This window comes from Dromiciops gliroides, chromosome 4 (genome assembly GCF_019393635.1).
Source record: "Dromiciops gliroides isolate mDroGli1 chromosome 4, mDroGli1.pri, whole genome shotgun sequence".
Lineage (NCBI taxonomy): Eukaryota > Metazoa > Chordata > Mammalia > Microbiotheria > Microbiotheriidae > Dromiciops > Dromiciops gliroides.
The window spans coordinates 32,661,371-32,689,107 of NC_057864.1; the positions used below are offsets into that span (position 1 = coordinate 32,661,371).

General features: G+C 49.0%; 1 protein-coding gene across 1 annotated transcript in view; it reads left to right on the forward strand.

Annotated features, from left to right (window-relative positions):
- Positions 1–27,737, forward strand: part of EIF2B3 (eukaryotic translation initiation factor 2B subunit gamma) — an 80,536-nt gene that overhangs the window by 18,054 nt on the left and 34,745 nt on the right. The window contains exons 4-5 of the mRNA XM_043962965.1: positions 6,102–6,261; positions 15,696–15,807. Coding sequence (XP_043818900.1) covers positions 6,102–6,261; positions 15,696–15,807 — 272 coding nt within the window. The remainder of the gene's footprint in view (positions 1–6,101; positions 6,262–15,695; positions 15,808–27,737) is intronic.

Here is a 27,737-nt window from a genome sequence, read left to right on the forward strand (position 1 = left end):
TCTGGCTGACTACCGTCTTTTTCCCAGCTCCAGGCACTGCATTTTATTTGTATTTGATACATTTTTATGGGTGCCTTTTTATTTTTACAGCTAATTCCCAACATGCCCCCCACCCCATGCTACTCCTGTTAAAGGCTAAAATTCTAGCTAAACTGTCTAAAATATCTAATGAGTGGTTGCCAATAAATTATAAGTTTTAGCAAGACTTTTAAGCATTTATTAAGGAGAATAAGAATTTGGTAAAGAGAGAGAAAGGCCTACATTCATCTATCTATCAAAGGGAGAGCGCATTTCTAGCTCCCTTCTCCACCGGAGTCCTCAGGAAAAAAAACGCAGTCAGAGCGCCAGGCTCCCCTGTCTTCCTCCCACAAGCAAAGGTCACTTCCTGACACCAAAGAAAAGACTCCTGGTCTTGCCCTCAAAGACCTTCACTTCATGGCAGAGCTTTCCTATAGTAAGTCTCCAGTAGGTGGCGTCATTCCAATCATTACACTCCTTATTTGAAAGAGTAAAAAAGAGCAAAAAAAACCAGTTCAGCAAAACTAACCAGTGCATCTGAAAAGTATGACATCTGCTGTGTTTCATACTCATTGCCCCTCCCCTCTTCAAACAAGTAGGGGGAGGTTTCCGGACTCATCCTTCTTTGGGTCAGATTGGTCATTGTAATTTCACATCAGTCAGTTTCGCTTGTTTGGTGTGCTTTTCATTGATATTGTTTTTATTAGTTCCATTGTTCTCCAGGTTCTCCTTACTTCACTTGGCATCAGTTCATATAAGGCTTCCCATGCTTCTCTGCATTCATTATATGCATCATTTCTCATAGTGCAGTAATACTGCATTACATTCATGTTTCACACTTGTTTTAGCCATTCCCCAGTGAATGGACGTCTACTTTGTTTCCAGTTCTTTGCTTCAACAAAAAGTGCAGCTATGAATATTCTGGTTTTTATGAAACCTACCTTTTTGTCTTTGACAGTAGGATCTCGGGGCAGCTAGGTGGCACAGTGGATAAAGCACCGGCCCTGGAGTTAGGAGTACCTGAGTTCAAATCCGGCCTCAGACACTTAACACTTACTAGCTGTGTGACCCTGGGCAAGTCACTTAACCCCAATTGCATCACTAAAAAAAAACCAAAACCAAAAACAAACAAACAGAAAAGACAGTAGGATCTCTAGATAAGAGGACAACCGCTTTAGTTTAGCTTAATAAATTTTATTAGGGGACAGTCATTTCCAGATGTGCCCTACTTTCCTCCACAACATACAACACAGTACCCATATTTCTCTGAATTTCTCATAGTTGTTGTTTCTTACTGTGCAATAATATTCCATTATATTGTGATAATAATATTGATAGCTAGCATGTATGTAGAATTTTAAGGTTTGCAAAGTGCTTTACAAATATTATCTGATCCTCACAGCAACGCTGGGTGGTAAGCGCTATTATTATGCCCCTTTTAACTCTTAAGGAAATTGAGGCAAACAGAGGTCAAATGACTTGCCCAGGGTCACACAGCTTATACATGTCTGAGGCAGTATTTACTCTTCACAGCACCACCTCGTAGCCTCATTTGTTGTTTCTTTCTGTGCAATAACATTCTACAGTTGCTTTAGTTCTTTCCCCACTGATGGATACTCACTTCGTTTGCAGTTCTTTGGTCCCACACAAAATCACTGCTGTAAATATGTTGGTCCATATAGGGCCCTTCTTTCTCTTGTTAATCTCCTCGAGTCCATGCCTAGCAGTTGGGTTCTTGTATCTTATAGACTAGGCAGCTGAGATGCAAACAGCTGAAATATCGTGCCCAGGGTCACACTGAATGTTCAGAGGATGCTCCAGTTGGGGAAAACTTCAAGGACAAGAAGGTTTGAACTGTCAGGACTCTTGGGGATCTCCAAGGAGGAGGCTGAGCCTCAAAGTGAGGTCAAAGTGTTCTGAAGGTCCTGAAGGTGGCAGGTGGCAGAGCTGCCAGCAGAGCCTGGCCAGGCTCCTTGGCTTCCTGCTGCCATGCCTGTCTCCTCTCTTTTTGTTTTAAATTTTTATTTTTTAATTTTTTGTCTTTTCTCTTCAATTTGATCATCAGCTTATGAATTATCTGGAGCCTTGGTTTTTAGAAGGCCTGTTCCTGGGGACTGCATTAAAATTGGGACTTATTTTATCAGCTGGTTATTAGTGTTTTATTAGTTTCATTCCTGGATTTACTTAGTTCTTTTCTTGAGAGACTTGCAGGAAGTCAAGAGGCCACAAATGCAAAGTTAAAAAAATAAACATAATTACAAGATGAGCGAGCCATGGTTAAACAGCGGTTTGTGTGGAAAAGATCTGGGGGTTTGAGTGGACCCCAAGCTCCACATGAGACAACAGTACAGTGGGATTTGAGGCTGCTTTAAGAGGAGGTTCCCTTTTGGTTCTGGACTGGACTCTTTCAGCTCTCAACACCTGTACTTTTGAAGTATAAGAAAAGATAGAAAAACAATGAATAAATACTTATTAAGTGCCCACTGTGGGCCAGGCACTGTGCTAGGCACTTGGGGTGCAAGAACAGAATTGGAATAACCCTCTTCCTTAAGGAGCCTGCATTGTGTCAGGAGAGAGAACCCCCTGTATTGAAACAAACTTGTGCCTGCCACACAGATGCCAAGGTGATGGGGGGGTCGGGCCTCATGGGGGAGGAGCTGAGCTTTGAAGCAAAAGAGGGATTCTCTAAGGCAGAGCTGAGGCCTGCTGAACAGCTTGGGCACGGAGACAGGAGATGGAATGTCCCGTGTGGGGAACAGGTCGAAGGCTTGTTTGGCCAACTATCTGTAGGAGGGGGTGCCATGGAACACGTTGGCTGGCAAGGTAGGCTGGAACCAGGCCTCAGTGCTAGACAGGATTCTCTCTTTGGCCTTGGGCAAATCACACTTGGGCCTCAGTCTTACAATTAGGAAAATGGGGATAATCACCCTAACGTCTGAGTTATTAGAGGCCCACTTATTCGAGTGTTTTGAAGTTCAGAGAATAGTTGTATTCTATAAAGCTGCAGACATGCTGCAGCCTGGTCTGGGGGTGAGGGGGGTGTGGGACTCCTCATTACACAAAGGGTGTGGCAGGACAGTGGACAGGGTGGCAAGAGTGTGGGGGGCCCCCACTGTAAACTCCTTCCCTAGGCCTCTAGAGGCATGGTAGCTGGAGTAAGGAGCCGGTACAGAGGCCAGAAGAGAGCTGCCCATGGTCACAGGGCTAGCCGGGTCCCCACAGACAAGTTGCCCCATCTTTGAGAGCACCAAGTTTTCTGGTGAGGAGAGCATTGTTTACGGTAGGCAGGGAGTGTGCCCCTTGTATGGAGTCCCGTCATCGCATTGAGTGGAGCAGATGGGCCACTGTCCAGAGCCTGAGCGCCTGCTGTCGGGGGACTCATGGGCCACCCCGCTGACAGCACATGGAAATCCCCTCTCCACCACAACTTCCTCACTCTCCTGCCTGAGTGAGGTTTTTTGTTTTTCTTTTCAAAATGTGTAATTTAATAAGTATTAATGAGAACCACCAGTCAAACAAATGACACATAAAACCTACTAACTCCTGCCCATGGTTTGTTAAAGGTAGCCGAGTCCTAGCCTGGACATTTTCTTTTCTTCTGTGTTTCTCCATCCCTGCTCTCTTCCTCCTGGGGGCCCAGCATATTGATCTCTCCCAGTCCATACGTGTTGTCTGGAAGAGACCTGCCCCAGGTCAGATAGGCTGCTTTCTGTTCCCCAGGTGATGTTTTCTATCTTTATTGCTACATTTTCTTTGAAAACATTCAGTCAAACCACTGAGTATACACCCCCAAAATGAAGTTGCAAGTAGGTAGACTATATCAGCACTTGCAGCTGGAGTAGAATTAGGAGAGATTCACCAGATGTGGCTGGGAAGACGTCCTCACGAGGCGGAACACCTCATTTGTTTCAGTTGAGGGTGATTCCATTGAGTTATTTATTTCTAAAATGATGAGGAGGGTTTTTTGGGGGAAGGACTCGTGCTTTGGCCTCTTCTGTGTTTGCCCTTTGACCAGATGGACATTTGTGGGCCTTGTAGGGAGGCTGTTCTGGCCTGAAGGGGGGAGGGGGCGTCAGCCAGGCGGGTGGGCTTGGCTTGGCTCTGCCTCCCCTCTCTTCCAGGGCTCTTTGCCACCCAAGTGGTTTCTCCTGCACATGCCCACCCGGTTCTGTCCTCAGACAGGCAGGCCTCCCAGCCTTTCCCCTGCTGTGCGTGGGGCAGGCACCCCGCCCTCCAGGCGGCTGGGGCCTGTGGGGCCCTAGGCAGCGGCTTTGTTGGTCCCAGGCCTCACAGGGCTCCTCTCCTCTATTTCTCTTTTATCCCCCAAACAAAAAGCTGCCTCAGGCTTTGCACAGTCTTCACTGTCAGTGTCTTGGATGATTTTGTGGGGCTGCAAGTGTCTCACTTCCCAGCACATGCCAAGTTAGGCTCAGTGGCTTTGTGGGATTATGAGAGTCTTTATCCCATAGATTGGGGGCTTTTTCCCAAGCTCACAAAGTCACTTTGCATGCCCAGGGCCTCCTCTCTTTATGTGGGCTCTAGATCTGCTTGCTCCGTACTAGTGCCTGCTGGATTTATGTGACCTAGCCTAGCCAAACACATTGGCAGAAGGAAAATCGAAGCTGGAGTGGCCAGTGAGTGTTGTGTCTGTGGCAGCCACAGGAAAGCCGAAAGCAGAGGCCCTGGGTTCTCCTAGTGTCTCCTTGGCTGTCAGACTGGGGGAGAGCTGATGCCTGCAGGGAGGGTGAGCAGGAGGAAAGAAAGCTTAGCATGTGCCAGAGCTTCTCGAATGGGGCTCCTGGGCAGGGCTGGGCTGGGGGCTGCAGCTTCTGTGCAGAGCCTGGGCTGATGGGGAGAGCCCTGGGGGCGGGGTGGCCTGGCCTGCCTCTGCCAGGGCTGATTATTTACAGATTGGGAGAGTGAAGGAAAACAGATGGCAGGCAGACAAGCAGGGCTGCCCTGTCCTTTGGCCCTCCAGGCTCTCGCATTTATTCTACTCAAAATTTGCCTCTAGATACAAGAAAAGAATGGGCATGTAGCCTTGCTCAGAGCTGTGAGGGCGCCCGACTGGGGAGCATCTCTAGCATCTGTGGGCCTGATGCTCTGTGTGTGGCAGCTGCTGGCTGCTGGGGGGTGCCTTTGGGGCCTGGAATCCTAGAAGTTTAGGATTGGAAGGGAAAGAGCAGCTAAGCACTCTAGTGCATGCTTGGAAGTAGGCAGCTGGCTTCTGCTTTGCAGACTTCCAAGGAGGGAGCATTCACTCCCCACACACCCCATCCTGGAAACAGCTTCCTCTTTGGGACAGCTTTCAGTGTAAGGGACCAGCCTGTCCCCCTCAGTGTTCTTCATTCTGCCCCCTGGGGCTCAGCCACGCCATTCGCATTTCTGGTCCGATAGTACATTGGGAAGGAAAAGATGAGTTCAAGTCCCCCTCAAAGGAGGGGCTTGGGCTTATAGCTTCAGAGGCCCCTGACGGCTCCAGAGCTGGCATCTCCTTCCTTCTGAAGGCTAACCCTCTCTTCCATCAGCCAGAACAGTACAATGGGCAAAAGCAATAGGCAGCGCCTGGGGCCCCTGCCTTCTTTGGTTCTTTGCCTTCTTGCAGTATTATCTGTATCTGGGTGAATTACCAGAAGAGCCTGCTTGGTCAGTGTCTCTCTCTCTCTCTCTCTCTCTCTCTCTCTCTCTCTCTCTCTCTCTCTCTCTCTCTCTCTCTCTCTCTCTTCGTCCTCTTTTCCCTCTCAACTGCCTCCCTTCTCTTCCCTCATTCCTTTCTCCCTCCCTAATCTCTCCAAAATGACTGATTTAAACTTACCTTTCCTCACTTAGTCTATGATTTGATGATAGTCACAGCTACTTGGTGAACATATTGATTTTCCTTTTTGCCATTGTTCCTGAGCCCCCATGAGTCAGGGAGAGAGAGAGAGAGAGAGAGAGAGAGAGAGAGAGACAGACAGACAGACAGACAGACAGACAGACAGACAGACGGACAAAGTGTATGTGTGAGTGAGTGTGTGTGTGTGAGAGAGAGATTGAGCGCTTGTAAGTTCGTGGTTCTGATGCCCCTTTTTCCTGCCTGCCAGACAGATGTGTTGGTGCTGAGCTGTGATCTGATAACAGACGTTGCGCTCCATGAAGTTGTGGACTTATTCCGCGCACATGATGCTTCTCTTTCCATGTTGATGAAGAAAGGCCAAGAGTCCATAGAACCAGTCCCAGGACAGAAAGGGAAAAAAAAGCCAGGTAAGGAACACCTGAGGGGTTGTTCTTCCACCTTTCTCATAGGGGAAGAATGGTAGGATTCAAGGTGGTCTCGTACAGCCTCTCATTCTCAAAGTCCAACTAAAATATTCTCATAAAGTGCTGACCTCCTTCCCCTGGTGTTGACAGCAATTCATCAGTATCTTCCCATCTTGAACAGTCGCTGTCCATGTCCTTCCTTATGTCCCAGGCTCTCGTAGTTGTAAAAGACCCAGGAGGCATCTTGACTGGATTCTTGTCACCCAGAAGAACCCCAGTATCTACCATATACTGGATTTGAAAGTCTCCAGTGATTGGGGACCTACCCAGTACCAGCAACAAACCGTGCTTCCTGTTCTGCCCTCTGGGGCTCAAAAGAACAAGTCTGGCCCCTTTTCTCCATGGTTGTCATGGCCTTTGTTTCCTGCCTGGTAGGACAGATAAATGGGAGAAGACACCTGGGCCCTCAGTGGTGGCCGTGAGCCTGTCAGCCCCTTGGGGAGCCATCTGCCCACAGAAACCTGGTATCCTTGGGCCCTTCACCCCATGAGCCTTCGGGGGACAGATGTCCCAGCAGAGCTGATTACAGCAGAGCAGTGGGAGAGCCATTGAAGAGGGGACAGCTGTCTCCTCACCGCCTCCATTCCTCCAGGCTCTGCAGTAGCGTCGTCCTCTTTCTTCTCTTTCCCTCCAGCTAGACAGAAGGAGATTGGCCTGCTGTGGTTAATGGGCTCTCTCTAGACATTAGGGGTTATTAGTGTTCTCAGTCTGGCTCTTCAAGGAGGCCTTTTCCCTCCCTTCTCCTGGCCTTGCTCCACCTCTTACCCCCTTCCCTCAGCCATCTTCTTTAGAAAATTTAATTTTTCAATTCACAAGCGCTTATTTCAGCTTCTTCCTTTCCTCCCTGTGCCCCTTCCCCACTGAAAAGAAAGAGAAGCACCATAATCATCAGAATGGATTCCCACGTTGACTGTGGCCACAAACGTGTATCTCGTGCTGCCCCTTGAGTCTGTCACCTCTTGGTGTGCCCCTTTTGAGTCTCCCATCACTGGTAGTCTTCTAATGGAGGCTAGGTTACCCCTTGGATGCCAATGGATGTTGGGCTGGACCTCAGAGGTCCAGCTCTTTGAGATTCTATAATTCTGCTAACCACCTGTGCTTGAGGACCTGCACAAGGGCTGTAGTGGTGGGAAGAGAAAGGGGGATGGAGTTTCAACAAAGGAAGAAGCATCTGACATGGTGACAGAATTGAAGAGACAAGGCCAAGGTCCAGAGTTTAGAGCTGGCACCAGGATGGGGGTGCTGTTGCTTGGAGAGAAGATGGGTCTCATCTTTCTTGTGCAGGCAGCTGGAGCTATGCTGTGCCCAGGGATCAGGGACAACACTGTTGGAAGGGATGCATACCCTGAGAGAGGAAGCAAGGTGAGCTGAAGACGGAGCTTCAGGAGACCGAGACCGATGAAACGAGAGCTGGCCCAGTGGAGGGGGCCTGCAGGACAGGGCTGGCCTTCATAATGGGCTCCAGACTGCAGAGCGCTTCTCCAGAGGCATGCTTGAGGGGAGCTCTTTTACGTCCAAAGCAAAGTTGGGTTTTGCCAGAAGCAGCCTGTGCAGGAGGCTGGGATTTCAGCTTCATTGAGGTCATGCTTAGTCTGTCAGCTACAGGGAAGCAAATACACTTGAAGGCCAAGGGGGAGTGGGGAAAGGGTTAAACATCCAAGTTAGCTAAAAAATTATCTTTACAGAAACAGTTGGTTCCAGGCCCTTCTTTTTGCTATGTGGTTTTGGGAGCCCCAAGGAGTTGGGCAGGGCCAGAATATTCCAGGATTGATCCAAAAATAACATCCTAAGTTTTCTTTGCGTGTTTGGATCGGAATCATACCACTGGGGACTTGGTTATGCAGTCCAGTGTCAACATGATGGAGCCCTTCGTAGGTGGGCTTGGGGGATGGAGAGCCGTGGCCTGGGAGCTGGGAGATCTGAACTCCAGCTTCACCTCTGCTGTTGACCAGTTGAATGGCCACAGATTCCTCGATCCCTCTGGGCCTCACTCCCCTCATCTGTAAACTGAGGGAACTGGACTCTGTTATTCCCAAGGTCATTTCTAGCTCTAGTTTGCGCAGGGGATCCTAACTGGGGTCCATGGGCCCAGAGATTCCCAGGGGCCCGTCATCTTTGATGGGGCTTTATTTTCACTCATTTCTAACTGAAATCTAGCATGTTCTTTAATTATGAATGCAGGCCAAAGAGCCACAGTATCCCTAGGCTTTGCCAGACTGTCCAAGGTGTCCAGATGATGAAAAGCATGTAGTCTGCCTGCCAATCCTGTGTCCACTCAAACCCTAGCTTCCAATTGGTGCATTCCCTTTGTAGGACCATGGCTTCAGCCAAGGCCTAGTCCATCCACCACACTTCACAGGCCCAGTTTTGTGTGTGATGCAGCTAGGGGGCAGCTAGGTGGCGCAGTGGGTAAAGCACTCTCCCTGGATTCAGGAGGTCCTGAGTTCAAATGTGACTTCAGACACTTGACACTAGCTGTGTGACCCTGGGCAAGTCACTTAACCCTCATTGCCCCGCCCCCCCCCCAAAAAAAAAGAGAGAGAGAGAGAGAGATGCAGCTAACATTTGTGCAGGGCTGCTTTAAGTGTCTCCTTCCATACATCATCTCATTTGGGAACCACAAGGAGCATGTAGACAGAATCTCAGATTAAGTCCATAGCTGGGGCCACTGGTACCCTGGATGTGGATCCTCTCTAGAGCCCGAGCCCTTCCTCCCCCATCCCCCTTTGTGGAACCACCATTAATTCTCTGGAGCCTCCCCCCAAAATGAGACATAGAGAGGTTAAGTCATGCAATGATTGGAATGACGCCACCTGCTGGAGACTTACTGTAGAAAAGCTCTGCCATGAGGTGAAGATCTCTGAGGGCAGGACCATGCATTTTTTCTTTGGCATCAGGAAGTGACGTTGGCTTGTGGGAGGAAGAAGTTGGAGGCTGGCGCTCTGACTCACTCTCTCTTTCCTGAGGACTCTGGTGGAGGAGGCAGCTAGAAATGCACTCTCCCTTTAATAGATAGATGAATCTAGGCCTTTCCTTCTCTCTTTACCAAATTCTTATTCTCCTTAATAAATGCTTAAAAGTAACTCTTGCTAAAGCTTATAATTTTTTTTTTTTTTGCGGGGCAATGGGGGTTAAGTGACTTGCCCAGGGTCACACAGCTAGTAAGTGTCAAGTGTCTGAGGCTGGATTTGAACTCAGGTACTCCTGAATCCAAGGCTGATGCTTTATCCACTGCGCCACCTAGCTGCCCCTAAAGCTTATAATTTATTGGCGACCACTCATTAGATATTTTAGACAATATAGCTAGAATTTTAGCCTTCACAGTCACCTGCCCAGGGTCATCCAGCTAGTAAGTTCCAGGGACAGTGTGAACCCAGGACTGCTGATTCCAAACCCAGAGTGCGTCCCACTGCACTGCACTTCCTCTCTTGAAATGTTTGGTGCCTGGGGTAGCTAGGTGGTGCAGTGGATAAAGCACTGGCCCTGGATTCAGGAGTACCTGAGTTCAAATCCGGCCTCAGATACTTGACATGTACTAGCTATGTGACCCTGGGCAAGTCACTTAAGCCCCATAGCCTCGCCAAAAAAAAAAATGCTTGTTGGCTTGAAATGTTTGGTGTCTGAGACCTGCTGGTCCAGGTGGCACAGTGGAGAGAGTGCAGACAATAACAGCACCTACCTCCCAGGGTAGTTGTGAGGATCAGATGAGACAGTATTTGTAAGTACTTTGCTAACCTTAAAGAAGACCATGACACCAGGTAATGTCATGACTTGCACTGAATTGGATTTAAGGGAGTCACCCACTTCACTCTCCTCCCAAGCCATCTGGGTCCAGTGGCAAGATATAGATCAGGACAACTGGAGATGGCCCCGGATGTTTTAAGGCAGTTGGAGTTAAGTGACTTGCCCAGGGTCACACAGCTGGTAAGTGTCGAGTGTCTGAGGCCAGATTTGAACTCAGGACCTCCTGACTCCAGGGCTGGTGCTTTATCCACTGCGCCACCTAGCTGCCCCTGCCCCTCACTATTCTTATAGCAGAGGGAGTGGCTAAAGCTCTGACTTGGGTGGAGCTGGCAAGGAAGTTTACCTAGAATGTGAGCACTTGAGGGCAAGGACTGTTTACATTGATGGCTTTATACCTTTCCTTGCTGTCACAAGGTTAAACACTGAATACATTGATTGAATTGAATCAGATTCAGAATGGCTAGTCTTAGGGCAGTTAGGTGGCACAGTGGATAGAGCACCGGCCCTGGATTCAGGAGGACCTGAGTTCAAATCCGGCCTCAGACACTTGACACTTACTAGCTGTGTGACCCTGGGCAAGTCACTTAACCCTCATTGCCCTGCCAAAAAAAAAAAAAGTAAAATAAAAAATAAGAATGGTTAGTCTTGACCTTGGAGCTAAAGTTTAGATCCTGCCTTTGATATCAGCTAGGAGGCTGTGTTACCCTGGGCCAGTCATTGAACTGAGCCTGTTTTTTCCTACGGAGGAGTAGTAATAAACCTGGTAGTATTTCTCCAGAAGGGTTGTTGTGAAACCCAAATGCAAACATATTTGTACAGGACTTGGCATTGTTTGGATGTTAGCTATTATAATAATAATAGTTATTATCAGCAATTTAGGGGAAACAGGAAACAATCAGGAAGAGATAAGTGCTACTGCTCAGACTCTCTAATGATGGAGAGAAGCTTCTCATCTCTAATTTTGTTCGAGGTTTCTTTGCCAAGCAAAGGGATATTTGGCCTGGAAAGAACAGAAGTCAGCTGGCCAATAGAAAGACAAGCTCCAAAAGAAATAGAGAAATAGTGAGAGAACATCTGACTGCCCTCTGACTTCAATGCATCTGACCCAGGTGAGCTTCAGTACCAAAAGAACCGGAGAATTTGACCTCTGAGCTCCAGTCAGTAGGATCTGAAAGACCACAGAGATTGGAAGAGGCATGATAGGGCCAGAGATGCCCAAATGTTGTCCTTATTTCAGGAAAGGAAAGAAATTGGTGTCTACAAACTTTAGGCTTTGGGTCCTCAGACGCATTATTAAAAGACTGATTAGTTAGGGGCAGCTAGATGGAGCAGTGGATAAAGCACTGGCCCTAAAGTCAGGAGGACCTGAGTTCAAATCTGGCCTCAGACACTTAACCCTAATTGCCTCACCAAAAAAAAAAAAAAAAGACTGGTTAGTGAGCATCGAGAAAAGTCAGCCTGGCTTCTTCAAGTGCAGAGCAGGCCAGACTCACCTCCTGTCCTCTTTTATAGTGCAACCAGACTGGTAGATCAGGGAATAAGAAAGATGGTCTCCCCCTCCTCCTCACTTAACTCCTCTCATGTACAGAATCAGTTGTCATGGTGTTGTTTCTGCCTCCACACCATTTCTTGAATCCATCGTCCCTCTCTCAGTGTGCACAGTGATCACCGCCCTGGTTCAGGCCCTCATTGCCTCTTTCCTGGACCATTTATTAGAATTGGTGGTAATTGTTCTCCTGACCTCAAGTCTCTGCCCATTCTCATCCTTCCTACACGCTGCTGCCAACGTGATCTCCCTAAAGCTCTGATCCTACCCTGTCCCTCCTGTTGCAGACCAGATGCATACTGGTCTCAAGTGACATGATCAGGACAAGGTGAGATTGAGTCATCAAGACAGATGATGTCTTTTATGAGACAGCACCACCCAGGAAGTAGGCCGTCACTCCTCTAGGATACAAGATGTGCTCCTGAGTGCAGCTCTCTAAGCCCAGGGGTTTGCAGTGGCAGCCTTTGTGGGAAGGAGGAGTCCATCTGATTCAGATTGCTGTTATATCCCTCCTTCCCGTCCTGCCTTATGCATGGTTTGTCACATCACCTAAAATGGGCTTTAGTTCATCAGGGAGTAACTGTTGAGTAAAGCCAATAGTTGAATGGTGAGCTGAGGAGCCAGACTGCAGAGTTCAGGAAAGAATGAGAACAAAGGAAGCAGAAGCAACTATTGTTAGTAACCTTCTCAAGGAGTATCCCCACAAAAGGCAGAGGAGAGATGGGATGATAGCTTTTGGAGCCAGGAGGATCGGGTGAGGATGGGGCACACATGAACATATTTATAGGTAGTAGGGATGCAGCCAGTCAACAGGAAGAGGTTGAAGGTAAGGGAGAGTGGGAATGATATATGGATAATGGACTGGAGAAGACTGGATTGCATGGGATCACGTGGGTGTATGGAGGGGTCTGCCTTGGCAGGGAGAAGGGTCACCTCATAGGAGACAGGGATAAAGAAAGAGAAAGTGGCAGAAGGTATCATAGTTATGTGAGAGGGAGTCATGAGAAAAGGAGGCAAGAGGAGTAATGAGAAGAGGTGAGAGGAGTAATGAGAAAAGGAGGCACTCTTTTCAAATGGCCTCTATTCTTTAAATTTAATCTGAATTATTAACATTTTTCCAACACTTTCTTAATTTCATTTTCATTTTTATTTATTTTATTATTTATTTTTAGCATTAAATTTGTTTTGTTTCAAATTCTCTCCCTCCCTTTTGCCCTTCCCACACCCATTAAAAAGGCAAGGAATATATCAATTATACATAGCCATGTTGCAAAAAAAAAAAAAGAGAGAAAGAGATGAACATTATAATATTACTGTTACTGTATATAACGACCTAATTCCCCTCACCTCACTTGGCATCAATTCATATAAGTCTTCCCAGGTTTTTCAGAAACTATCCTGCTCATCATTTCTTATATATTTCTTCTTGTAGTATTCCATCACAATCGTATACTTTCCCCAATTAATAGCTGTCCCTTCAATTTCTACTTCTTTGCCACTACAAAAAGAGCCACTATAAATATCTTTGTACATACGACTCCTTTTCCTTTTCCTTTGCTCTCTGGGGTACAGACCTAAGAGTGCTATGGCAAAGGGCATGCACAGTTTTATAGCCCTTTGGGCATAGTTCCAAATTGTTCCCCAGAATGGTTGGACCAATTTACAACTCCACCATCAGCACATTAGTATCCCTGTTTTTCCATATCCCCTTCAGCATTTGTCATTTTCCTTTTCTGTATGGGCTTCAAGTTTTTCAGTCAACTATGAGGTTCTGATCTGACAAGGTGGAGGGAAGGGGAATTGTGGGAGGCTTGAGGAAGGACGAAACTATTTGGAAGAGTTGCTGTGGTGAATGGGAAAGTGAGTTAATTAGGGAGGTGTAACAGGATTGTTTGGCACCCATGAGGGCCCAGTTGAGGTTCTATAAGATGAATTTGTAGTGGATTCATTTCAGCATGGTTTCGTGATGTCTCCACCTTCTTTTAGCACCACATGTGTAGAAGCAAAGGCAGCAGATGGTGGGGAGTGAGCCAAGGAGGAAGCTTGGCAAGACAGGCTTGGGGATATGTCAGGGGCAAGGGACTTGAGAGAAGAGGACAGTGCAGAGATGAACTGGCTCACCAAGGGGTCAAGATGGGGAAAGGAGAGTAGGGTAGCTGTGCGGGGGAGATGGCCTGGGAAAGCACTGAAGGGTCCCAGGGGGCTGGCTAGCCTGAGCCCTGAGGAGTGCCCTCTGCTTCCACACTGGTGGGGTCGGTGTTGGCAAAGGGAACAGGGCTTCCAGGAGTGAGGCTGTCATCTCCATACTCCAGTCTCATTCTTGGCGCTCTGAATGGGAGCCCCTTGTCCAGTGACCCATGAGTGGACCTAGGCCTGGACAAGGTGATTTGTATTGCTCCTGACTGGCATACTCTAAATGAAACCAGGAGGAAGAAGTAAGTTGGAGCTGGCAGAGCTTGTTTTATCCCATACCCAAAGGCAATTTCATGAGATATTTGGTTATTTCTTATATTTTGGAAAGTATGGGTCAGGAAGAAATGATGAAATTATGTCAGACGGGCCTCATTAGTCACACTGGGTTGGACTTATTCCAGAGGCCCATCACTGAAAGCCATTCTGCTCCTCTAATTTTGGATGGTGGTGAAAAGCGCGTACAGCCACCTCCAAAGAATTCAAACCGAGGGTCCCACTGAGGGCAGAGACCAGGTCACCACGAAGGAATTTTGAAGAAGCAGGAGTAGCATATAAGAACCTGCACAGTCACTCATTCAGTGAACATTTGTTAAGTGCCTACTGTGCATCAGAGTGGTGTATGGTAGTGAGAGGAGGGGGTCAGTGGTCATGTGACAGGATGAGTACTCCATTGGTGCCCCCTCGATGGCAGGAAAAGAGGGGGGCCTTCCCCTGGGGTGCATGGACTGCACAGTGAATTCAGGGCATGGGGAGGAATGGTCATCTGCAGCGCTGGAGGCAACATTCAGATCAGGGACTAACTCTCAGATTCTTTGGGGTGCCAGAGAAGCCTCTGTAGGAAGAAAGGAGAAGAGAAGAGAAGACCTCTGGGAACCTAAGAGTGTTTGAAAGTAACTCAGGAATTTGAAGGCCTGTCACCAGAAAAGGGATCTGGCTGCCCTGTAGAGGGAAGGAATATCAGAAAGGAAGAACTTGGGATCATTGAGGCCCTCAAGAAAAGGATGGGTGGTGGTCTTGGGGGTGGGGGCTGTAATGCCTGAGGCATCCTCAGTTGGCTGGCCCTTCCCTTCTGGGAATTCTGCTACAAAATGACATTATCTGACTTCAACTGGGCTCTCACTGCATGCACTGAGACCCCATAATGGCCGTTTCAAACCTGATTTCTCTTCAAACCTCCCACACTAACCTTTCTTTCCTTCAGCCTAGGACCTCATCTCCTACTTCATTGAGAAAATAATAATAGCTAGCATTTATAAAGCACTTTAAGGTGCATTTTTATCCTCACAACAGCCCTGGGAGGTAGGCACTGTGATTATCCCCATTTTAAAAATGAGGCAACTGAGGCAGGCTGAGGTTAAGTGACTTGCCCACGGTCACATGGGTGGTAAGTGTCTGAGGCTGGATTTGAACTCAGATCTTCCTGATATCAGGCCTCCTCTCTCCTGGCCCCAGCTGACTTGGCAGCCTTGTTTCTGTCTGTTCTATGAGTGTGTGCAGGACAGTCCGGCTGGGCCCCTGCCCGTTCCCAGAACATAATGCTCTCACCTTCTCCACACCGCTCAAGTCTTTGCCTGAAACTCCCTTCCGTTTTCCTTGACCGCTCCCTCTCTAGCTCCTCAGGCTGCCTGGTGGAATCATAGCCATTCTTGGAGGCCCAGCTAGAGAGCAGCCCCAGACACCCTGTGGTGCCATCTTGGCAGCTACTGCAGGGGCCTCTGGGTGAGCGAGATGGGCACTCGCTTTGCGCCCATCTTCTCCTGGTGTCTGTGAGTGGAGCCCTGGTAGTGTGAAATGTGTGGAAAGGTTCCACCTGTGTTGTTGGGCTGAGGAAGGGGAGCATCCAAGGTTTTGATACCGGGTGCACATGTCTGATTGTCTGCTTCTTGTGGCCCAGTGGAGCAGCGGGATTTCATCGGCGTGGACAGCACGGGAAAGAGGCTGCTCTTCATGGCCAACGAGGCTGACTTGGACGAAGAACTCGTCATTAAGGCATCCATCCTGCAGAGGTAAGTCTGGGGCTTCCCTGTGGGCGCTTGTCAGCCTTAGACCCCAACGACTAAAATCGGAGTTGGGCGGATGGGGAGGACAGTGCTGGGAGCTTAGCAAGCCTGGGTGTGTGTCTATGTGAGAGTGTGTGTGTCTGTTTATGTAAGTGTCTGTGAGAGTGTGTCTATGTGTGAGTATGTTCTCTGAGTGTGTGTCTGTGTGTAAGTATGTGAATGTGTTCTGTGAGTGTCTGAGTGTGTGGTGTGTGTGTGACTGAGTGTGTAAGTGTGAGAGTGTGTCTGTAAGCATCTGTGAGGGTGTGTGAGTGTGTTCTGTGTGTCTGTGTGTGTCTGTGTGACTGAGAGTGTGTAAGTGTCAGTGTGTGTGTCTGTGTGTTTGGAGACAGGGTGTCCAGAGCCTTCCATGGGTACAAAATCTAGCTGCTGGTCTTTTGCTTTATCTGTGTATTAGACCATAAGACAGCCAGAGGATTGTGTGTGGTGGTGTAGTTAATGAAAAGAAAGCTAAAAGTCCACTTTCAGCTGGGCCCAGTGGCCCCCTTCCCCAAAGACACTGTACAGAGAATAGCAGCCCCTCCAAACAGGCTGCACTGATATGGAAAGGGCAGTGGTCAGACCTTCTGTCATCCCTGCGCTTCCCTCTGTGCCTATCAGGAGGCAGCCTTGCCCTGTGCCGTGGCAGCCTGGGCATTGCAATAAGTGCTTGCCAGATATCCTGTTTGACCCTCCCAACAACTCTGAGGGGAAGGTGTAATGATTATCCTCATTTTACAGTTGAGGAAACTGAGGCAACCAGCGGTGGTGTGCCCAGTCACCAGCCAGAAAATGTCTGAGGTGCTATCTGTCCTCAAGTTTTCCTGATTGCAGGCCCAGTGCTCTATCCATTTTACCAGCTCACTGCTGGCAGAGCTGGGAGTCATGTGCCCAGCTCCTGGGTACCTCAGGGACCTGGAGTTCAATTTGAGTTCCAGGGTCTTGGGAAAGGCCTGGGTCCAGAAGCTGGTGGACACTACAGTGACCTGCAAGAGAAGCCGACCCAGGCCAGCTTTGAGCCCTGAGCTCTACTTGCTGTGCAGGGCTAGGGAGGCCGCTGCCATGTGGCTGCAGGGGGCAGCTTGAGTCTTCCTAGGACTCTGGGGGGCAGGGCTCTTGCAGGCGGCTTTGACATTTTCATGCCAACATGGCAGAGGGCTGAGTGGGAGCTGAAGAAGGCATGGTGTGGGGCTTGCTGTTTGTATTTTATGTGCTTGTGGCCTGGTGAGCAAGTCGTGTTTCAGGTGCCCCTTCTGTGTATTGGGAACTGCCTGGCATTATCAGCCTGGCCTGTGGCTCTTTGAGCATGGACACACTGAACAAAAACAAGGCCAAGAATCTCCTGAAAAATGATGGCAAAGAATTGGGTGAAGGGGAGTTCACAGTGCCAGGTCCTGCAGTATTCCACGAAGCAGGAAGGAGCTGAGCTTTGGCTACTAGGGAAACAACGGAAAGCTGATGTGTGGGGCACAGACTAGTAACCAAGGCCTGGAGCAATGAGACTTGGGGCCTGCCTAGCGTTCAGCAAACCCACTCTTGTGTAAGCCCAAACTGCTGGGAAAATGGAAGGCAGCTGGCAGAGGGGAGGCCCGTGTACAGCCTCAGGCGCTCTAAGGGGAATGGGACTTCATTAAAAAAAAAAAAAAGTCTCATCGCTCCCAAACCAGAGGAGAAGGGTGAAGTGGCATGACCACTGCTGGGCAGCTGGGATTCTGTGAGTGCTAGTCACTGTGCTCAGCCTTGTGACTAGAGGGAAGATGAGAAGAGCCCCAACCTTGAGGAGCTTGAGCTGGGGGGGGGGGTGCGTTGTAGGTGCATACCGTCTTGGTGGGGAAGGCACTGATGGCTGGGGGACTCCTGCAAGGCTGTTAGTGACAGATTGGGGCCGGAAGTGCCAGTCTTGGGAGTCCAGATGAAGGGCTGGTTTTTTGTTCTGAATATTCCCCCATCTCCTGGCTCTTGGTCCTCAATGCTCTGTGGGAGTTTCTTTTGTTAATGGGATGAGGCAGTTGTCTGGAGAAGAGAGCAGAGAGTGCCTCTGCAGCTAACCATTGGTCCGCTTCCCACCTCAGCCACGTGATGGCTGGGGGGTGAGCCCGCCCCACACTTGTAGGCGTTCTTTTGTGGTACACCAGCAGTCTTTCCAGTTTTTTCATTTCTTTGCTTCATTCCAGGTCCAGAGACTTAGGAAAATAATGTATACGGTGGAGGAGGCCTGGCTAGGCAGCAGTTCTGAACAAGATCTGGGGGTTTGGATGGCCTGACAGCTCAAAATGAGCCAGTGGGGGGTGTGGCAGCACCCAAACTAGTGGGACTTTGGCCTGCATTAAGGGAGGCAGAACTTTCAGAATGGGGAGGTGAGGGTCCTTCTGTCCTCACTGGCCCCCAAGGTAGCACCAGGGATGGGGGCCGGGGGGGGGGGGGGGGAATTTAAAGTGGCCACTTTAGGCTTGACATCAGGAAGAGCTGTCCAATGAAGAGAGCATTCCAGAGTGGAACAAGCTGCCTAAAGAGGTGGTGACTCCCCCTCCTGGGAGGTGTCCAAGGAGAGGTGGGATGGCCCCTTTTTAGTGGGGATTACTGTGTGTGTGGCTTGGCTGGACTTGCTCCCTCCTGGGAACTCTGGTGCTTGGGCCTTCAGAGCAGAGCTAGGAGCCTCTACTTCTTTGACCACTGCCCTTTTTTATGGTTTTGGGGGAATGGGACCTTGGGAGGAGGGTAGAGCCCTGGACCATCTGCCCAGACCCCACATGAGTGAGGACACTTCCCAGAGCCTTGGGATGTTCACCCACTGTAGGAGCAAGATTTGCAGCCTGAGATTTGGGAGTCTTCCCCAAGTCAGCCTTTGGCAGCTGGGAGCCTGGAGAGAGCACGAGTGTTCTACAAGCTGTGTTTGCTTTCCTTAGAAAGAGCACTCAGGGCCTCGCTCTCCTGGAGGGCTTACAACAAGGGAGGTGTGTGGGGGGGTGTTAGGCAGCTCCACCTCTGTCCCTGAGAGGGAGATAGTCAGAGACACCTGCTGGGGAAGACCACCCATGGCCTGTCTCCTTTTCAGGGCCTATGGCAGCTAGCAGCCGGCAACCATCCCTCTCAGTGGGTGTTCTTATGTCCACATGCAGGTGCTGCTCTGGCCCTGCCAATCACCCGGCTCCTCATTACCTCATCTGGCTTGGCCACAATAGAATCCTGCCTTTTTACATGTGGACAAGAGGAGTGGGAACCTCAGCCACTTTCAGGAAATGCTAGCCTTCGAAAAAAGGTTTTTCCTTCAGTAGAGGGATTCAGGGCTATGTGATTTCATCTGGGGATAAAAATGACCTTTCAGAGTGTTAGATGGACATTGCGAAGAGACAAGGAAGAGCTTGCTAATAATGTCTACACTAAATTAAACAATGAGGGCTGTCCAGAGGAGGAAGGGGCTGCCCCTGGTGGTCCCGCCTCACTGCTCACTTGGATGTGTTATGGAGGGAATCTTGTTCAGTGCCTTGTGGCCTTTCCTAAGCTCACTGGTCTTCTCATAACCCTGGCCTAGCTGTTGGGATCCTGCTGTGGCTGCTGTCACCCCAAGGCCTGGAGATCATGCTGGTTAGCCTGGGCCACCCGCTCCTCCCAGACCCTTAGTAACATTTATTAAATGCCTGCTCCATGCCAGGTACTTGCTAAGCAATGGGGATGCAAAGAAAGGCAAAAAATGGCTCCTGCCCTCAAAGAACTCACAGTCAGTCTAATGGGGGAGACAACATGCTCACAACAAGCTGTGGACAGGACGAATAAGGAAATAATAGAGCAGAGGCACTCGAATGAAGGGAAATCTGGAATGGCTTCCTATAGACGGTGGGATTTTAGATGGAACTTGAAGGAAGCCAGGGACGCCAAGAGGCCGAAATGAGGTTTAGAGTCCTGTTCATGGGACAACGAGCAGGACTGTGTCAGCAGATCACAGCGTGTGATGGGCTGGTAGGTGTAAGAAGACTGGAAAGGTAAGGGAGGACAGATTAGGAAAGGCTTTGGATGCCAGACCGAGAATTTTATGTTTGCTCTTGGAAGTGACAGGGAGCCATTGGAATTTGAGTGGGGAGCAGGGGAGGGTGACGAGGTCAGACCTTTGCATTGCTGAATGGAAGATGGACTCAAGACCAAGCCCAACAGGGAGACCACCCAAAAGGTGATTGCGGCAGGGTCTGTGTTAGGGTGGTAACCGTGTCAGAGGAAAGAAGGGGTGTATGCGAGAGATGTCAGGAAGGTAAAACCCATAGGCCTCCGCAATAAATTGGATATTTGGGGGGTGAGAGTTAGGAGTCAGGGGTGATACCTACACTGTAAGCTTGGGCGACTGGGAGGTTGAGGACTCTCCACAGAAATAGGGGAATTAGAAAAAAGCTACAGTTTGGGGTGGGGGGAGATAGTGAGTTTAATTCTGGACATAGTGAATTTAAGATGTCTTTGGACATCCATTTTGTGATATCCGGTAGGCAGTTGTTACAAATGCGAGACTAGAAGGCAGGAGAGAAGTTAGGGCTGGCTAAGTAGATTTGAGAAACATCAACAGAAAGATGATCATTAAATCCATAGGAGCTGATGAGATCAAGTGAAGGAGGAGAGGAGAGGGCCCAGGATAAAGCCCTGGGGGACACCCACAGTTATTGGGTGTGTCCTGGATGGAGATCCAATAAAAAAGACAGAGAAGGATTGGTCAGGTAGGGAGGAAAAGAACCAGAAGAGACCAGTGTCAGAAAACCTCAGAAAGAAGAGAGGAAGATGGAGGAGAGGCTGAAGGACAGGGTCAGAAGCTGCATAGAGGAGGGGCAGTTGGTGGTACAGTGGATAAAGCACCGGCCCTGGATTCAGGAGGACCTGAGTTCAAATTCAGCCTCAGACACTTGACACTTATTAGCTGTGTGACCCTGGACAAGTCACTCAACCCTCATTGCCCCGCAAAAAAGAAAAAAAGGAAAAAAAAACTGGGGTAGCTAGGTGGTGCAGTAGATAGAGCACCAGCCCTGGAGTCAGGAGGACCTGAGTTCAAATCCAGCCTCAGACACTTAACACTTACTAGCTGTATGACCCTGGGCAAGTCACTTAACCCCAATTGCCTCATCAAAAAAAAAAAAAAAAAAGAAGCTGCATAGAGGTCAGGAGGGAAGGTGAGAAAAAGCCAGTTGATTCAGTAATTGAGAAATGTCTAGGAGCTAGTAACTTTGGAGAGAAGTTTCAGTCGAATAATAAAGTCAGAAGCCAGATTTCAGAGTTCAGAAGAGAGTGAGAGGAGAGGAGGTGGAGGCTCCTTCTCAAGGATAGGAGCCAGGGGGCAGCTAGGTGGAGGGGGCAGCTAGATGGTGCAGTGGATAAAGCACTGGCTATGGATTCAGGAGGATCTGAGTTCAAATGTGACCTCAAACACTTATTAGCTGTGTGACACTGGGCAAGTCACTTAACCCTCATTGCCCACAAAAAGAAAAACAGAAACAAAATCAAGGACAGGAGCCACAAAAGGGAAGTGAGATGGGGTGATAACTAGGGGAGGTAGGTGGATGAAGGGAGGGGTTTTTGAGGATGGGGTCCCTAGGGTAAGATTTCTTCTGTCATGGATTTCCAAGCTTCCTCTATCACTGAACTCTAATTCAAAGTACCAAGGGCCCCAGAATCTGCTGCATTCAGTCCTTCAGGAACTGTCCTTGGCTCGTGGCACCTCCCTCCCTGTAGACTGCCTTCTGTCCAATGCCTCTTTTCATTGTCCACTCTTACTTCCCATCCCCAGATTGTGAGGCCCTGGCTGGGTGTCGCCATTGCCTGCAGCAGCACCCAGGCCATGGGCACTGCCGCTTTGGCCTTCTCTCTCCAGGACATGTGGGATTGAACTTAATAGTAATGTCAGATTCATTTTCTTTTAACCGAAAAGTAGGTGCTGCTCCTTCATTCCTTAAAGTCAACCCTTACTGAACTTCCCAGTCTAATTAGGCTGGGAGCTCCTTCAGGACATTGGCTAGTTTTTGCCTTTCTTCATGTTCCCAGCAATTACTATAGTGCCTGGCACACAGTAGGCATTTACTTAATAAAATAGTTGTTGTCCTGGCTGGACTAGGAGAAAAACCTAAAAAATGTGACTAGATCAAGTGTACCCTCCAAGCAAAGAATGGACAAGCAGCATGGCAGTGACATTCTGCTCACAAACCCATGGCTTTGCCTGAGTCTGCTTCTCCCCCCGCAGCCCCAAAACAACCTTCTTTGGCAAGGCCGTGGATCAGGCCCTCAGGACCTGCTCCTTCTTGCCCCAGTCAGCACCCTCCCAGCCTCCCTCAGATTTGGGAAGGATGAGAATATTCCACTGAAGGGAAACTCCTAGTCTTTTGTGAGCTCTTAGACTTCTTGTTTCTCCTCCTTCTTCTCCCCGCCACTGCCTTAATGGGATGCAGAAAACCGTGGATCAGAGCATATTTGGCTCTGAAAGCCCTTTTTCAGGAGGCTTGTTTAGTGCATTCATTCCGGTTCTCGACTTTGAGTCCAGCTCCTCGATCCAAAGCAGACTTGTCGAGCCCTGCCAGCTCTTTCCTTGGCTGTTGCCTGGGTCCAATTTTTAAAGCTCTTCGGGGAAGGAGTTTCCACAGCCTTCCTCAGGTTCCAGTTGTATGCTGTCTTCTCCTACTGCCTTTTGTGCTGAAGGGCTCTTCTTATCTTCCAAACCATTGCCCTCTGGTCCACCTATAGACAGAAGTGACACCTTGACTGCCCTTTCCTCTGCCCAAGAGCCCAGGGCTTTTACCAGATGAATCATTCTTAGCTGCGTTCACTTTTCTGGTGGGGCCTTGGTTTCCCTTTCCTTGTTTTTCTGATATTTTTGAGCCCTCCACCACATGCCTCCAAATATGGAATGCTACTTAGGACCTAGTCCTTTGAGAAAATAACTGCCTGGCAAGTGCCAAGTGTACCCGGAGCTTCTGAGGGCTTTGGCTGACCACAGCGTGAGCTGACAGCGCAGTGTGGCCACCCAGGAAGGCTGCGTCATCCTTCTTATTTCAGGACTTCAAGGATCCAAATAAGCCGCATTAATAAATAACCTAGGGAAACAAGGTGATTGTGGGCCAGGAGGCTGAGTGCTTTGAGGTGGTGGTCAGCAACCAGCAGCACATGTAATGGTAGTTTGGATTTCTAAAAATCTCAGCACAGACCAAACGAAATCTAATAAGATGAGAGTATTCGAGATGTACGTAAAGCCTTCTTCCTCGTGGGTCCAAAAAACCCACCATCACAAGTCCAAGATGGAGGAGAAGTGGCTAGATAGCAGTGTGCCCAAAAAAGTTCTCAGAGTCTTAGTGGACCAGTAGGACCCTGTAGGAATCAGCCTGGTCGTGTGGCAGTTCTGAGAGTAAATGGCATCAGAGACCACAGGAATAGAGGCCTCACAGTGCCCTCAGGCGGGGTCAGACCCCTTCTTTTTAGGAAAGACTGCCTACCCCTGTAGATCGAGAGCGGCACTTCTCTGGGCCTTCTAGCCTTAGAGAGCAGCTGGGAGCTCCTTGAGGGTCACACAGGTTTCCTCAGCTCGGAGACCAGCTCTTCATCTGTGGTGCCATACTGGCCTGGTGGTTTTTTAAAGGCAGATTTAGGATTGATTTAGGGTCAGGGCTAGGGGAAAACTTCCAAGTAAGTGGAACTATCCCAACATAGAATGGGCATCTTCAAACAAAGACTGGATGATGTCCTGCAGAGGAAGGCACAGAATAGTCTTATTCAGGTGTGGTCTGGACTCAAGGCCTGGTCCTCTGAGGCCTCTCAGCACAGATACCCTGTGACCCTAGATTTCATTGGTGTGGTTGTACCCATGGAGATTGAGACCAGGTTTGGGCCTTGGGGGGTGGTCTTCACAAGCTGTGCCAGCTGGTAGGTCTCTTGACTTCTCTGGCCCTTCATTTTCTCATCTCTAAAATGAGGGGGTTGTACCAGATGAACTCATCAGGCCCCTTCCAGCCCCTAGTCTATGGTCCAGTGAACCTCCAGACTTCCCGTGGCTTGTCTTTGGACCATGGCCCGTCCTTTCCCCTTAGTGTAGGCCCTGCCTGAGCCTGTGTTCTGCTGGCCAGGCCTTCTTCCCCCAGGATCATCAGCTTGGCACAGTGAGACATCAGAGAGCATGTCAGGGGAGGAGTGTGACCTCAGGCTGCCTCACTGGAAGGATGGCTCCCTTCAGGTTATTTCTTCTAGTTCTGCAAAGTGACCCTTTGGCACTTTGAGGAGGCCCTAGATCTATATCTCTGCTTCAGGGAGTATCATCATTTATTGTGTTGTCGAGGCAGGTCGCGTTCGATTGTCAGGCATTTCTTAAGCCAGGGCCCAACACTGGACAGTTTGCCCTCCTCCAGTTAGCCAAATCTCCTTGGCTTCCATAAAGAGTAGTTTGTGGTTGTATTCAAAGAAGCCCCAAATGAGACTTGGTGGGTGGAGGCCCAGATGTTCCTGACTTTTTGTAGTTATTTGGGGTGGAATTTCTTTTTCTATTTTCTCTTGCTTAATTTTGTTAATAATATGAAAAAAGGCAAATGACTTTTGTTGTTTTCCTTTATTACATCCCACTACTGTCCTGAAGTTATTCGCTGTTGTTTCAGTTAGTGTTAATTTTCCTCAACATAGTGCCTGGTACCCAGCAGGCATTTAATAAATGTTTATTGACTGACTGACTGACTCTCTAGGGTTCTTCTAAATAAACCATCATCTCCTCAGGGAATTTTAATAATTTGCCTTCTTTGCCTGTGTTTATTCATTGATTTCTTTTTCTTATAGTTATAGTTAGCTTGTCTAGAGCTATGTTGAATAATGGCGAGGGTAGACACACTGATCTGTTAGGAGAAGGGAGTAGAAAGGATGAGAAAGGTAATAATAAAAATAATAATAGCAATAACAGTAGGAATAATGTGGCATTTACATGGTGCTTCAAGGTTCACAGAGCACTTTACACTTATTATCTTATTTGATCCTCACAACAGCCCTGCCAGGGAGGTGCTCTTACCACCCTTATTTTGCAGATGAGAAAACTGAGGCAGTCAGAGGTTAAGTGACTTGCCACACAGTGTCTTGAGGCAGACTATCTATCCACTCCAGCACCTCCCTGCCTTGGGTGGAGCTGATTTCACTAGCCTGATATGTGCCGACTCCTGTCTCCCACAGTGCCTTGCACTTTGGCCAAGTGGGCTTGCCTGCCCCATAGGGACCCTTAGTGGCTGTAGGAGATCTTAGAATGTTGAAAATCCCCTTTGTGATCAGCTAGCCAGAAGCAGCATTTAAACCACAGACTCTCTAGAAGATTAGTTTAAGAATCAACTGATAATCTCAGACACTTGACACTTACTAAGCTGTGTGACCCTGGGCAAGTCACTTGACCCCCATTGCCCTTCCCCCCCCAAAAAAAGAATCAACTGATAAGTAATAGTTGTGGATTAGTAGAAAAGGGAATTTGTACCCATTTGTGCCCTAGATTCTGCTTACTTTAAAATAGCATTCCTCTATCCAGAATACATCCATGGCTCACCATTGCCCATTTATAAAGGATGAACTCCTAATTCTGACATCCAAGGCTTCCATCATCCCAAATGGTGATGGTCAGGGAAATGAATTGAAAGGGGCCCCGTTCAACAAGTGTCAGGTGCTGAGGATGGACAGCTGCCCACCCTCTGAGAGGTGCTGTGGGAGGTGGGAGGGAGAGACAGATAGCAGCTGTGTGCAGAAGCAAAGCAGAGTAGGGTGGGTCCCAGACGGTACAGAGCCAGGGAGATAGGAAATGGAATGTCCCATGCAGGTCACCTCCCCTGCAGGCGAGTGGGTGGAACCTGGGTCAGAGAGAGAAGCGGTGGTTTTTCCTAGAGCCAAGAGGGAGCCGTCGAAGCTTTTGGAGGCAGGAGGTGACATGGGCAGGGCTATCCTTTATAGGAAGATCGCTAGCAACTGAGCAGAGGGTGGACTGCACTGGGGAGACCCCCAGCAGCTCCTGCAGCAGTGCTGGGTGTGGGGTGATGAGGGCCTGCACTGGGGGTCCTGGTGCAATCAGAAAGACAAGGGCAGGTGCCTCCAGGCTGACCTTCCTCCTGTGCCTTTCCTTTGGATGCTCCTGGGCCTGGAATGTGCCTCTTCCTTCCTCCATGCCTTAGCATCCCCCCTTGGTATCTCCACAAGGTTATTCCTGATCTCCCAGCCATGGATCCCTGGCCTTCAGAAGTACCTCGTGTATGTTTTTTATGTGCCTGTAGGTACCCCAGGGTCTTCCCTGTTAGAATGTGAATTTCCAGAGGAAAAGGACTGTTTACTAGGGTCTCTGTGTCCCCAGCATCTGTCTGGCACAGTGCCTAGCACATAGGCAATACTTAAGAATTGCTTGGGGGTAGGGACAGCTATGTGGCACAGTGGATAGAACACCGGCCCTGGAGTCAGGAAGACCCGAGTTCAAATCCGGCCTCAGACACTTAACACGTGCTAGCTGTGTGACCCTGGGCAAGTCACTTAACCCCAATTGCCTCACTAAAAAAAAAGGGAAAAAAAAAAAGAATTGCTTGGGGGTAGATTGTGAAGGTGGCGTTGAGGAAGATGCTCTGGCTTCAAGCCTGAGGCATTGAAGGATGGTAGTGCCCTTGACAGTGCTAAAGAGGGAAGGTTTGAAGGGACAAAGAATGAGTTCAGCTTTGGACACAGAGTGTGAGGTGAGGAGGGGCCGTCAAGGTAAAGATGGCCAGACTGCCTTAGTGCCCCGCCTCACCCTGCCACACCACACCAGCGCAGAACATTCAGGGAACATCTGTGTAGTCTTTTAAGAGGACTTTTTGTGCTTTTGGCTAATGGGGATGTGGAGGAGGTTTGTTTAATGAGGGGGGCAGGTAAAGGGTGCTAAGAGACAACATTTCCAAGGTGGTTTGGGGTTAGGATTCATCTGTATCATATTGAGCTTTGAAATCCAATGTGTAAAATTAATTTTGACCTTTCACATTTCAGCTGGCTTGAAACTGTATTCTCTGTAGAATGACACCTCTGGGCCTTGTGTTGGGCATGCTAAAACAGCTGCTCCTAGGCCACCCCTTCTCCTGCTCACCTCTTCCCCCTGCCCCAGATGCCCTGCCATGCCCATGGGTCAAAAATCCCTCATGGTAAAGTGTTATGCCTGGGTAACAAGGCACGGAGCCCAACTCTGACAGTGGAATCGTGCTGTCATGAGCCAGCTGGGTCTAACATGAGTCTAGTTGGCTGGATGTCGGCCAGTGTGTTGTTTTCAGTTAGTTTCAATCTTGTGAGAATATTATGGTTCAACCTTGCTTTGGGCCTATTACTTTAGAAGCTTTGCTTCTTCCCAGTCTGGCTCTCTACTCTTCTAAGTCCCAGCCCCACTACTTCCTAGCTGTGTGACCTTGTACGAATCACCTCACCCTCTGGAAGCAACCCTCCATTTCCACATGTGTAAAACAACACTGATGCCATCTTCCTGAGCCACTTTGGAGAGTTTCCGTGGTGCTCAGATGAGATCATTCCTAGAGAATGTCACAGTAGACACGTCAGAGTGCTACAGAGGGTGGGTGGGGGGTGGCACTTGTCAGCTTTGCAGATGACACACTGGGTGACAGCAGATAGTTCCAACTGGCCCAAGCCCTCCCTTCTTCACTTTGCTGTTTCTCCCAAGGGCATCACTGTTCTTACCGTGACCCTGGTCTGGTCATCCTGAGCTCCTCACTCCCTCACACCCTCACCTAGCCACTTCCCAAATCTTGTCAGGTTTTGTCTATCTCTCCATTTTCCCTTGAACCCTCCCGCTTCAGCTTACTGACCCACCCCCACCCCTATCCTTGGCATCTACTTTACTCATTGGTCTCCCGGCCTCAGGTCTCTTCCCGTTCTAGTCTATCCTCCACAGTGGTCCACCTGGCATC